At 41.3% G+C, this 13,943-nt stretch overlaps 1 protein-coding gene across 9 annotated transcripts in view; it reads left to right on the top strand.

The window, feature by feature from the left end:
* Positions 1 to 13,943, top strand: part of ENOX1 (ecto-NOX disulfide-thiol exchanger 1) — a 494,357-nt gene that overhangs the window by 426,794 nt on the left and 53,620 nt on the right. For 7 of the 9 annotated variants that reach the window (XR_012426899.1, XR_012426901.1, XM_045376966.3 and 4 more), the window contains 2 exons: positions 1,310 to 1,417; positions 5,430 to 5,486. Coding sequence is in view for 6 of the 9 variants with exons in the window: in XM_045376966.3 (XP_045232901.2) it covers positions 1,310 to 1,417; positions 5,430 to 5,486 (165 nt within the window). In the remaining 3 variants the exon portion in view is untranslated. The remainder of the gene's footprint in view (positions 1 to 1,309; positions 1,418 to 5,429; positions 5,487 to 13,943) is intronic. The other 2 variants (XR_012426900.1, XM_015439218.4) reach the window with 1 other exon arrangement.

The following is a 13,943-nucleotide window of genomic DNA, read 5'->3' as shown; positions in this document are numbered from 1 at the left end:
CAATTAAATCCCATACATTGTTAAGTGAGAGAATGTGGAATGTGTACATTACCTCACATGTGATTGATTATTTCATGAGCAGGTGGTAAAATAGGATGCACTGAGCTTTTAGAAAATTGCAAGAAATCACTGTTTATGCTACAGGACCAAAGTAGGTTCTTACAGCAGTTAGCAGAACAAGCAAGCCCAAGGGAAAGCGCGGTGTGTTTTTCTGAGTATTTCCTACCCTGCAAGATTCCCCCAAACCAGTAGTTTTGGAGATTTAATGTAATCCTTCCAGTTGGTAGGTTTAAGCCTGAGAAATCCAGTGCCAGTGTTTCTCCAGGCTTTGATGGTTAGGAACTGGCCAGGCAGCTCTGCAGCCGCTTGTCAAGGCCCTGAAGACGTAGCCTGGCTGTTGGAGACAGGTCTCTTCATGGCAGGAATCCACTAACATTTCCAGATCATTAGTACAGCAGTTGTTATGCACGGTAGCAGAAGAAATGCACTTCTGTCTCTTCGAACTAGTCCTTTGTTGTCAAGAAGCTTTGAATAGTCAGAGCTGTTTCCAGGGCCTGGTTTGCAGCTCTTGAATGTATTCTCCGGCCTATGTATATATTAACACATCACCGGGTCCCAAAGAATTCGCACTGCACAGCGCTGTGCTTTAGGCAGACAAGGAAAAGCCTTCACATGAGTTACAGTTGATAGGGCAAGGGATGCTCAGGGCTTACAAAAATCCCTTCAGTGGCCCTGCTTAAAAATAGCAGTGTAGGCCATAGCTTAGTGTTTTGACAGTTTATATCAGCAGTTTTCTCGGCTGATATATTGATTGCAGTTTGGACTTCAGTCCTGCTGATCTAATAAAACATCACCGTCATAACAGAGAAAGCAAAAGGATCTTCTGTGGTCCCAGACACTTGGCAAAGTAGCTTTATAGAGTTTCTGTAAAGCTAGCTTTACTGCAATATGTAAAATGAAGCAACACTGGACAAGTTGACTATATTGTAATTTTTTCATCTGTCAATGTAATGTATTAGCACTATCCTATATATTTTTACAAATAGGCATTTGCTCAAAGGAATATAATGATGCCTTCACAAATATGAAAATGAGTTTTGTGCATCATTATCACAAACAACCTAACAGTGTGTCAAAACTGCAATGCCCCTGATACTTAGTGTGGAAACACACGAGGTCAACTGAGGTCTGAATTAAGCTTCAAGACATGTAAACATCTTCTACTGATAATTCTGAATGGATATTGTGGATATTTTTAAATCACCTGGCCTTCGACCCTACTTATGCTAAATATCCTTTAATTTCACAGCAATTGCTAACTATCCAGGAGGAGTTAAACAACAAAAAGTCAGAACTGGAACAAGCGAAGGAAGAGCAGTCCCATACGCAAGCATTATTAAAAGTCCTGCAGGAACAAGTAAGTGAATGAAACAGCTCCGATTTATGAATCAGTCCAAACACCCCAATGCCTGCCTGCCTCATGCATCACCCGTGCAAACATTTACGAAGGTAATCTGCAGTACAGTTAGCCTGAACCCTGTCAAACCTCCTAGCAGCTCTGCTGTATGGAATTTATAACCTCATTTCCAGCATCGCTGTCCTCACTCCTGTACCTGTTTAGATTGCCCAGGCCTGCCAGTGTTGTGTGAAAGTTTCTTCCAGAAGACAACCAAATTTTGATAAAAGTTTCAAAATACTGGCAATGAGGTATGTTTCAAAGTAAGCAGCTGGTTTCCTCTTAAGTCTAACAGTGAGGAAAATGAGTTTAGCATAACCCATGAGACTCCTGCAGACACATGAACAAGGACTGATTCATAGCAACATTTAAAAACTATCCTCCTTGTGCATCAGGGTACTTATCTAACCGTGGTGAGCAACAGACCTTTTATATGAAGTTTGTAAATCTGATCATTTCCTTGTGGTTTTCTTTGATACAAAAGTGTGGCGTGACATTGATAAGTGGATTGGAAAGTATTGTCTTACAGCAGGGTAAGATGGAGTACGCGGCAGGCAGCAGAGGGAAATCTAAGCCCACTATCTACATGAGAGGAACCAGGAGAGCTCTTGAAATGCCTTCCTATTTCTGGCCTTCACTTGCTGCCAACAATGTATGAATGGTAATTTGAAGGAAAAAAATTGCATACAGTAACCCCAACCCTCTGTGGGTAATCAAATGAGATTGTTTTAAATTTTTCACTGACACATCAAGGTTATTCATTGTATAAATAACCTTACACGGTATATATAACTTCAAAGGTGACATTTGAGAAAATATAAAGTCAGCTCTATGTCACTTTGTGAGTGATTTTTGATTTTATTTAATGGTTTGGGGCCCAGAAATATCTTTTTAGTTATTTTCTCCTAAAGGTATGATTGATTTGTGAGAGAAAAGTACAGATATTAGTTTATAAACTTTTATAGCTTTGGAAGAAAATACTTTATAAAACTAATAGTTATCTTCATGTGATGAATATAGATTCAGTAACTTGTACTGAGGCTGACGCTGTATGATTTCAGATATAAGAGATTGAAGTGAAAAATCTAGTTGACTGAATTCACAATGACCTGCAGTTGAGGAGACCTGAAATCACTGTCCTTTCCACTGTTATATTATGAAAAGACTCCCAGCAAAGTGGAACTGAGTTGGTCCAAATTTGCTCCAAATCAACCGACATAGCTCTGAGCTTTTGTTTTCTGCTCTCTCACCCCAATTTTTTTTCTTTTAGATAGCTTTGACCGGACTGGGGAGGGGTGAATTTCTCTTTTCTCTAAATGACTCAAATCCTTGATCTTGAAGTCCAAACCCTAGTCATAAAAATAGATTCTGAGTTTTGCAGAAAGTATTGATATATCTTGTGATGGCATGCATTTTTAAAGAGAAGAGCACACACAGGTATGGGTGAAACATCACACTTCACTCTTCATTATTTAAAAAACAGAGAACATGAAGAAGATTCGAAAGAGCTAAAATCAGTAAAGACCTAGAAAATACAATTGAGAAGGAAGAATTTTAAATCTGAAATATTAATTAAAATGGGATAGCTCTTTCCAAGCAAAGATACCAAGAATCTTTAAGCCTGAGACACCAAATGTATGTGGGTGCTGGTGCCATTACCAAGCTGTTTGTCCAAGAGCCCCTCCCCTGCTACCCCTTGGTGGTTCTTGCAAAAGGGGCCATGCAGTGTACAGGTTCTTTCCATTTGCACCCACACACAGATGTGCACTGACGGCACCTCGCACCTCCACTGACCACGGCCTTTGAGGCTGTCTTTGGATTTGTGTAGCGTAACTCCATGTGTAAACAGTTTCAGTGCCCACATAGATGTGGCCTAAACAAATGGACACACGCAGGGAAAGATACACCCTTCTCTGCAGACTTGGAATGTTGCTATTCACACAATTGCCTCGTGCTGGGAATCCTGACAGGCAAGGACAGATCCTGAGGGCAGACCTTTCCCACCCTCAGGCCCCAGCCCCTCCAGGGAAGGCCAGGCTACCCGCTAAGCTCTCAGTCTTCCCATGTGCGAAGATGCAGCTTTTCTGGGCCCCTCCAGGCCCCACTGACTCCTGCCTCTCATCTCCTTTACAATGAGGATAGCTTCCTACCTCTGGAGCTTGTTCACAAACCTCAGTTTCATCAGACAAGATGTGCAGCCCTACCTGGGGGAGAGCAGCAGCTAAAGGAGAGAAGAAGAGGGGGCAGAGAGGAGAACAAAGCAGCAGCTGTCCTGGAGCTGCAGCTGGAGGAAGGAGAGGGGCGGGCTGCAGCGGGGAGGGGTTTCCTCCGTGGTTCTGGCCACAGAGCACAGCAGAGTGAACAATGCCAGGAGACAGGGAGTGAGGGGAGAGGAAACAGGAGCAGAAAAAGCAAGGGCAGAGTTAGATGACATCATGGAATGGGAAGAATGGAGTTTATTTAAAAGGGAGGAGAGCAACTGGCACATCATGTTGGTAAACACGTAAAGGTGGAACAGACATTCATAAAACAGCCCTTTACTTCTGCTGAAAAAGAACAAGACCTTCTGAGCTAACCCCACTCAAACTCATGGGAGCACAAGCTACAGGACCTAAGGTGGGATGAGCAGAGGGGTTGATGAAGAGGAAGACGAGGGGATACCTCAATAAGAAACACTCAGCTAGGAAAAGAGCGAGGCGATTTTTAAAAAGTCCTTTTGTGTCCTGTGATAATAGATAGTATTCCTATCACTGTGGCACACCTCTGCCTTGTCATATATGCCATACATCGCCCATGCTCCCCTGTGTCTGTCGTTGTGTAGAAACATCAATGATGTTGCCCTAAAGAACAGTGGGCAGACTTTCTTCTTAATTGGGAGTGATACGGAAATGAGTCAAAGAGGCTTGTGCATAATCAACTACCCGATCCTCAGTGTCTTCATGTTCCCATTCCTTTGGCAAAACCCCTCCTTTGGCATGGAGTGGGTAGGGTTTTTTGCTGGGAGTTTAATACTGGCCTTCAAAAACTGAAGAAGCTTTCATTTTAATATGCACAAGTAGCCAGAAGGAACCAATGTTCTGAAGCAAACACATTGGTGGTATATGTGCATTGATTTTCTTTCAAATCTTAAGTATTTTTTCCTGCCATGAATACTTTGTATTAGGCATAAACAAGATAATGAAGGAGATGCTGCTTCCTAAATCAGGAAAAAATACTGGCAAAACCGTTTCAAGACATCTCACCCTCTTCCTTTGCTGTCTGATACTAAATATCTGTTTGGAGTCAGGCTAGGATAAAATGACAATTAAAGGTTTCCTGAAACCTCCTGATAACTGATTACTCCTAAGCCTCTGAGAAAAAGAAGTGTTTTCAAATATTCACTGTTAAAAATCTCATTTGAGAAATATCGTTTCTTCTAATGCTTCCGTGGCCAAGGAGATGTCATCCAAACTCTTTCTCTACCAAAGAAGCAACCATCTTTAGTCCTGCAGAGATGTCAGTCATTCAAATATATTCTCAAGGAGGACATGTCTAACACAGTAGCATGTTAAAAGCAGCTGAAAATGTATCATTCACGAATAATCGTTAATATAACATCATTTTGCTGGGGGCAACTTGCAAACACTGCAGGGTTTAAATTAATAGCAATCCAACTAGGAAATGAAATCATTTATTATTCTTAAGAACCGATTTTATACATTTTATGCCTATGGAACTGCTTTCTAATCTTATTATTTAAAAAATAATGACCAAGACCCATTTATTCTTGTGCCAGGCATCAAACTTCATGAAATATTGGTCTCAAATTGGCTCCAGTAAGGCTCATTAAAAATATGTGCTCCATCTGTTTTACCTCATTGGAAGTTTTATAAAGTACAACCTCAGATAAATCAGTTAACAAGATGATGTACTTAAGAGATTTGCTTGCTTATTCATTTTTTTGTTTTGTGTTGTTTTTCCTTAAAATTTGCAGTTAAAAGGTACCAAGGAATTGGTCGAGACCAATGGCCACAGCCATGAGGATTCAAATGTAGGTACCACAAACCTGGTATTTGTTCTTCTTGCTTGATGTTGGTTGAACACATGGGGATGTGGCACTTTATCTACCACATAAAGGAAGTCAGAAGCTCTGCCTCTCAGCAGCTTAAGATTAATATATAGGGTTTGGCAAGAAAATGTGATTGACAGGCACTGCTATTGTTAGCCTGGTTTATCAAATGTCAATTTAGAAGTATATGAGTTCATCCCCACCATCGAAAATTCTAATCTCAGTGAGTCTGTTTGAGCTCTTTGTATTTCCAAAACTGTAACTGATGAAATACTGGGAGGGACATGGAGAGAGACCCGACAGAGTAATCAGTTGTGCATTGCATGTATATTCATTAAGTTTGCCTGCCAGCGAAGGTGGTACCTAAATGACTGACATGCTGAAACGGTCTCAGAGCAAACACCTTCTCTCAGAATGGCCCTTGAAATGTATTCCTTCTCTGTTCCTCACCCAGAACAGTAGCACAGTGCATCCATCTCCTTGATAGAGAATAATGTGTGATGGTACAAGATCCCAGTTACACCATGACTTCCTCTCTTAGTGTTCCTTGAATATCCAATTGTCAAAAAGTAAACAAGTATTCTTCTTGCCTTGAAAGTTCTTTAGTCTCAGATGGAATATTACACTATGTAGATCATTGCCTCTCCATATGTTTGATGATTTTGTCTTTTTTAAATCTCTCTGATATCTGTATGTATTTGATTATCCTCATCAAAGAAAATGCTTACTAAGCAGTTCTTTTCACAGAACACAGAATTAGACATGATAATGAATGCCTGATTACACTAGAGCTAGGAGAAATTATATATTTCTTGTTCACTCTTGTTTTAATTATATACAACAGAGAGCCTAATATTCAGAGTATCAAAAAAATCCCACTTAATCATTATTGTTCCTACCCAGCAGATATTTAACATATGATGTTTATTGAGGACTTACGTGTTCATAGTGCTCTGCTAAGTTCTAGGGGAACAGAAATGGGGGTTACAAAGAAATATAAGACTAGTTGTCTGCCCTCGGGGAACTTATAACTGAGTTAAGGAATTAAGAAACACATGACAATATACAGGACATGGTAAGTGTACAGGAAGTTGAGGCAGCTATGATATGATGTAGTTTGAAATCCAGACTTCGCTGCTTATTACATGTGTTAGGCTGACAAGTTACTTAACCTCTCTGAGCTTCCTTTTTCTCACTTGCAAAAAGAATGGCAAAGCCTATCTCAAAAACATGTCATAATGTAATGAGCTAAGGCCTGGGAAGACCTTAAGGTGTTACCAGTATGGTTTCTGTTTTTCTTGGTTTTTTTTTTTTAATTTAAGTTCTAGGGTACATGTGAACAACGTGCAGGTTTGTTACATATGTATACATGTGCCATGTTGGTGTGCTGCACCCATAAACTCGTCATTTACATTAGGTATATCTCCTAATGCTATCCCTTCCCCCACCACCTCCCCACAATAGGACCTGGTGTGTAATGCTCACCATCCTGTGTCCAAGTGATCCCATTGTCAATTCCCACCTATGAGTGAGAACATGCAGTATTTGGTTTTTTGTTCTTGTGATAGTTTGCTGAGAATGATGGTTTCCAGCTGCATCCATGTCCCTACAAAGGACATGAACTCATCCTTTTTTATGGCTGCATAGTATTCCATGATGTATATGTGCCACCTTTTCTTAATCCAGTCTATCATTGATGGACATTTGGGTTGGTTCCAAGTCTTTGCTATTCTGAACAGTGCCACCATAAACATATATGTGCATGTGTCTTTATGCAGCATGATTTATAATCCTTTGGGTATATCCCCAGTAATGGGATGGCTGGGTCAAATGGTATTTCTAGTTCTAGATCCTTGAGGAATCGCCATACTGTCTTCCACAACAGTTGAACTAGTTTACAGTCCCACCAACAGTGTAAAAGTATTCCTATTTCTCCACATCCTCTCCAGCACCTGTTGTTTCCTGATTTTTTAATGATTACCATTCTAACTGGTGTGAGATGGCATCTCATTGTGCTTTTGATTTGCATTTTTCTGAGGGCGAGTGATGATGAGCATTTTTTCATGTGTCTGTTGGCTGTATGAATGTCTTCTTTTGAGAAGTGTGTGTTCATATCCTTTGCCCACTTTTTGATGGGGTTATTTTTTTCTTGCAAATCTGATTGAGTTCTTTATAGGTTCTGGATATTAGCCCTTTGTCAGATGAGTCGATTGCAAACATTTTCTCCCATTCTGTAGGTTGCCTGTTCACTCTGATGGTAGTTTCTTTTGCTGTGCAGAAGCTCTTTAGTTTAATTAGATCCCATTTGTCAATTTTGGCTTTTGTTGCCGTTGCTTTTGGTGTTTTAGACATGAAGTCCTTACCCATGCCTATGTCCTGAATGGTATTACCTAGATTTTCTTCTAGGGATTTTATGGTCTAACATTTAAGTCTCGAATCCATCTTGAATTAATTTTCATATAAGGAGTAAGGAAAGGATCCAGTTTCAGCTTTCTACTTAGGGCTAGCCAATTTTCCCAGCACCATTTATTAAACAGGGAATCCTTTCCCCATTGCTCGTTTTTGTCAGGTTTGTCAAAGATCGGATGACTGTAGATGTGTGGCATTATTTCTGAGGGCTCTGTTCTGTTCCATTGGTCTATATCTCTGTTTTGGTATCAGCACCATGCTGTTTTGGTTACTGTAGCCTTGTAGTATAGTTTGAAGTCAGGTAGCGTGATGCCTCCAGCTTTGTTCTTTTGGCTTAGGATTGTCTTGGCAATGAGGGCTCTTTTTTGGTTCCATATGAACTTTAAAGCAGCTTTTTCCAATTCTGTGAAGAAAGTCATTGGTAGCTTCATGGGGATGGCATTGAATCTATAAATTACCTTGGGCAGTATGGCCATTTTCACAATATTGATTCTTCCTATCCATGAGCATGGTATGTTCTTCCATTTGTTTGTGTCCTCTTTTATTTCACTGAGCAGTGGTTTGTAGTTCTCCTTGAAGAGGTCCTTTACATCCCTTGTAAGTTGGATTCCTAGGTATTTTATTCTCTTTGAAGCTATTGTGAATGGGAGTTCATTCATGATTTGGCTCTCTGTTTGTCTGTTACTGGTGTATAAGAATGCTTGTGATTTTTGCACATTGATTTTGTATCCTGAGACTTTGCTGAAGTTGCTTATCAGCTTAAGGAGATTTTGGGCTGAGACAATGGGGTTTTCTAAATATACGATCATGTCATCTGCAAACAGGGACAATTTGACTTCTTCTTTTCCTAACTGAATACCCTTCATTTCTTTCTCTTGCCTGATTGCCCTAGCCAGAACTTCCAACATTATGTTGAATAGGAGTGGTGAGAGAGGGCATCCCTGTCTTATGCCAGTTTTCAAAGGGAATGTTTCCAGTTTTTGCCCATTCAGTATGATATTGGCTGTGGGTCTCTCATAAATAGCTCTTGTTATTTTGAGATACATCCCATCAATACCGAATTTATTGAGAGTTTTTAGCATGAAGGGCTGTTGAATTTTGTCAAAGGACTTTTCTGCATCTATTGAGAGAATCATGTGGTTTTTGTTTTGGTTCTGTTTATATGCTGGAGTATGTTGAACCAGCCTTGCATCCCGGGGACGAAGCCCACTTGATCATGGTGGATAAGCTTTTTGATGTGCTGCTGGATTTGGTTTGCCAGTATTTTATTGAGGATTTTTGCATTGATGTTCATCAGGGATATTGGTCTAGAATTCTCTTTTTTGGTTGTATCTCTGTCAAGCTTTGGTATCAGGATGATGTTGGCCTCGTAAAATGAGTTAGGGAAGATTTCCTCTTTTTCTATTGATTGGAATAGTTTCAGAAGGAATGGTACCAACTCCTCCTTATACCTCTGGTAGAATTTGGCTGTGAATCTGTGTGGTCCTGGACTTTTCTTGGTTGGTAGGCTATTAATTATTGCCTCAATTTCAGAGCCTGCTATTGGTCTGTTCAGGGATTCAACTTCTTCCTGGTTTAGTCTTGGGAGAGTGTAAGTGTCCAGGAAATTATCCATTTCTTCCAGGTGTTCTAGTTTATTTGCGTAGAGGTGTTTACAGTATTCTCTGATGGCAGTTTGTATTTCAATGGGGTCGGTGGTGATATCCCCCTTAACATTTTTTATTGCATCCATTTGATTCTTCTCTCTTTTCTTGTTAGTCTTGCTAGCGGTCTATCAATTTTGTTGATCTTTTCAAAAAACCAGCTCCTGGCTTCATTGATTCTTGGGAGGGTTTTTTGTGTCTCTATGTCCTTCAGTTCTGCTCTGATCTTCGTTATTTCTTGCCTTCTGCTAGCTTTTGAATGTGTTTGCTCTTGCTTCTCTAGTTCTTTTAATTGTGATGATAGGGTGTCAGTTTTAGATCTTTCCTGCTTTCTCTTGTGGGCATTTAGTGCTATAAATTTCCCTCTACACACTGCTTTAAATGTGTCCCAGAGATTCTGGTATGTTGTATCTTTATTCTCATTGGTTTCAAAGAACATCTTTATTTCTGCCTTCATTTCGTTATGTACCCAGTAGTCATTCAGGAGCAGGTTGTTCACCTTCCATGTAGTTGAGCAGTTTTGATTGAGTTTCTTAGTCCTGAGTTGTAGTTTGATTGCACTGTGGTCTGAGAGACAGTTTGTTATAATTTCTGTTCTTTTATATTTGCTGAGGAGTGCTTTACTTCCAACTATGTGGTCAATTTTGGAATAAGTGCGATGTGGTGCTGAGAAGAATGTATATTCTGTTGCTTTGGGGTGGAGAGTTCTGTAGATGTCTATTAGGTCCGCTTGGTGCAGCGTTGAGTTTGATTCCTGGATATCCTTGTTAACTGTCTGTCTCGTTGATCTGTCTAATGTTGGCAGTGGAGTGTAAAGTCTCCAATTATTATTGTATGGGAGTCCAAGTCTCTTTGTAAGTCTCTAAGGACTTGCTTTATGAATCTGGGTGCTCCTGTATTGGGTGCATATATATTTAGGATAGTTAGCTCTTCCTGATCAATTGATCCCTTTACCATTGTGTAATGGCCTTCTTTGTCTCTTTTGATGTTTGATGGTTAAAGTCTGTTTTATCAGAGACTAGGATTGCAACCCCTGCTTTTTTTTGTTTTCCATTTGCTTGGTAGATCTTCCTCCATCCCTTTATTTTGAGCCTATGTGTGTCTCTGCATGTGAGATGGGTCTCCTGAATACAGCAAACTGATGGGTCTTGACTCTTTATCCAATTTTCCAGTCTGTATCTTTTTATTGGACCATTTAGTCCATTTACATTTAAGGTTAATATTGTTATGTGTGAACTTGATCCCATCATTATGATATTAGCTGGTTATTTTGCTCGCTAGTTGATGCAGTTTCTTCCTAGCATCGATGGACTTTACATTTTGAAATGTTTTTGCAATGGCTGGTACCTGTTGTTCCTTTCTATGTTTAGTGATTCCTTCAGGATCTCTTGTAGGGCAGGCCTGGTGGTGACAAAACCTCTAAGCATTTGCTTGTCTGTAAAGGATTTTATTTCTCCTTCACTTATGAAACTTAGTTTGACTGGATATGAAATTCTGGGTTGAAAATTCTTTTCTTTAAGAATGTTGAATATTGGCCCCCACTGTATTCTGGCTTGTAGAGTTTCTGCTGAGAGATCTGCTGTTAGTGGACTGATGGGCTTCCCTTTGTGTGTAACCCGACCTTTCTCTCTGGCTTCCCTTAACATTTTTTCCTTCATTTCAACTTTGGTGAATCTAACAAGTATGTGTCTTGGAGTTGGTCTTCTCGAGGAGTATCTTTGTGGCATTCTCTGTGTTTCCTGAATTTGGATGTTGGCCTGCCTTACTAGGTTGGGGAAGTTCTCCTGGATAATATCCTGCAGAGTGTTTTCTAACTTGGGTCCATTAATCCGTCACTTTCAGGCACACCAATCAGACGTAGATTTGGTCTTTTCACATAATCCCATACTTCTTGGAGGCTTTGTTCATTTCTTTTTACTCTTTTTCTCCACACGTCTCTTCTCACTTCATTTCATTCGTTTGATCTTCAATCGCTGATACTCTTTCTTCCAGTTGATCAAGTCAGTTACTGAAGCTTGTGCATTTGTCACGTAGTTCTCGTGTTATGGTTTTCATCTCTATCAGTTCTTTTAAGGTCTTCTCTGCATTGATTATTCTAGTTATCCACTCATCCATTCTTTTTGCAAGGTTTTTAGTTTCTTTGCGCTGGTTATGTAGTTCCTCCTTTAGCTCTGAGAAGTTTGATCGACTGAAGCCTTCTTCTCTCAACTGGTCAAAGTCATTCTCCGTCCAGCTTTGTTCCGTTGCTGGCGATGAGCTGCGTTTCTTTGGAGGGGAAGATGCACTCTGATTTTTTTGAATTTCCGGTTTTTCTACACTGCTTTTTCCCCATCTTTTTGGTTTTGTCTGCCTTTGGTCTTTGATGATGGTGACGTACTGATGGGGTTTTGGTGTGGTGTCCTTTCTGTTTGTTAGTTTTCCTTCTAACAGTCAGGACCCTCAGCTGTAGGTCTGTTGGAGTTTGCTTGAGGTGCACTCCAGACCCTATTTGCCTGGGTATCAGCAGCGGTGGCTGCAGAGGATAGAATATTGCTGCACAGCGAGTGTTGCTGTCTGATTCTTGCTCTGGAAGCTTCGTCTCAGGGGTATACCCTGCCATGTGAGGTGTGAGGTGTCGATCTGTACCTAGTGGGGGATGTCTCCCAGTTAGGCTACTGAGGGGTCAGGGACCCACTTGAGCAGGCAGTCTGCCCGTTCTCAGATCTCAGCCTCCATGCTGGGAGATCCACTGCTCTCTTCAAAGTTATCAGACAGGAGCATTTACCTCTGCTGAGGTTTCTGCTGCATTTTGTTTAGCTATGCTCTGTCCCCAGAGGAGAAGTCTATAGAGGCAGGCCTGCCTCCTTGAGCTGTGGTGGGCTCCACCCAATTTGAGCTTCCCTGTGGCTTTGTTTACCCACTTAAGCCTCAGCAATGGTAGGCAACCCTCCCCCAGCCTCGCTACTTCCTTGCAGTTAGCTCTCAGACTGCTGTGCTAGCAATGAGGGAGGCTCTGTGGGCGTGGGACCCTCCGGGCCAGGTGTGGGATATAATCTCCTGGTGTGCCGTTTGCTAAGACCCTTGGTAAAGCACAGTATTAGGGTGGGAGTTACCTGATTTTCCAGGTGTTGTATGTCTCAGATTCCCTTGGCTAGGAAAAGGGATTCCCTTCCCCCTTGCACTTCCCAGGTGAGGACATGCCTCACCCTGCTTCAGCTCTGGCTGATTGGGCTGCACCAGCTGACCAGCACCGATTGTCCAGCACTCCCCCATGAGACGAACCTGGTACCTCAATTGAAAATGCAGAAATCACCCGTCTTCTGTGTCACTCACACCGGCAGCTCGAGGCTGAAACTGTTCTTATTCGGCCATCTTGGGTGTGCCCCCCAGTATGGTTTCTTTGTGCTAGATAATCAAGAAAGGTTTCCTGGATCTGTGGGACTTGGGTTTGGTTTTGGGGAGTGAATAGGATTGAGAAAGTGGAAAGCCAGAGGAGGAAGACATTCATATAGAGCTCTCCATAGGCAATGTTGTGAGATATAGTTTATCTTCCCACTCTGATATTCATGACCCTCATCCTTACCCTAAAACCTGTCTTCAGCACCCTGTCTTCCAGGGACACATGGCTGCCACATTCTCAACCAAAACCTTCATATCCACTCCACACAGGGCCAGCCCCTCTGTGGCTTCCAGGGAAGCTGCTGTCTGTTCCAATAAGCCAAAGTGGCAGTGGGCCTCAATTTCCTAGTTTGTAAAATGGGAATAGCTCCTACCTTGCCTTCCTTAAGGCTTATTGTGAGAAACAAATGAGATAATATATGTGGAAGCACTTGTAATTGTGAGTTTCTAAGATGTTTTGATTATATATTGATCTGCTGATTGAATTAGATGATACATGTAAAGACAGGCCTAACACAATATCTAGCCCGTAGGCCCTTTGTGAAAAATTTTAAAGGTCTTTTGTTATTCAATGGAAAAAGTGAAGTGAGATAATCTTTGAGGTCTTTGTCCCTTCTACAGCAAAGGTTTCAGCTTTTTCAGATACCTGTCTAGAGTCTATGACATAGGCTTTGTAATCAACTCAAAGGCAATGACCGTTGAGAGATGGGGTTCTGGCCCAGTAGGAGGGAAGAGCAGCACCTTGACCTAGGGGGTGGGGGAGATATTTGTAAAGTAACAGAGCCTGACCGTCCTTGCCAGTCACTGCGCGTGGCCACCTCTCTCCCTAGGCAGAGGGCTGGGCTCATCTTTACAATCACTGCCTGTTTTATCAGGGGTTTCCCAGTTGGTGGATTACTCACTCATCCTCTTTTCTGTCTGAACTTTGTCTCCTTTTGGCAGTTTCCCCAATACCTCCACAGGGTATGTGAAAGAAAAGAAATAATCAATTATTTTGCCCTCACATTAG

The sequence above is a fragment of the Macaca fascicularis genome, chromosome 17, assembly GCF_037993035.2.
Source record: "Macaca fascicularis isolate 582-1 chromosome 17, T2T-MFA8v1.1".
In the NCBI taxonomy this organism is placed as follows: Eukaryota; Metazoa; Chordata; class Mammalia; order Primates; family Cercopithecidae; genus Macaca; species Macaca fascicularis.
This window is presented reverse-complemented; position numbering and strand designations above follow the sequence as displayed.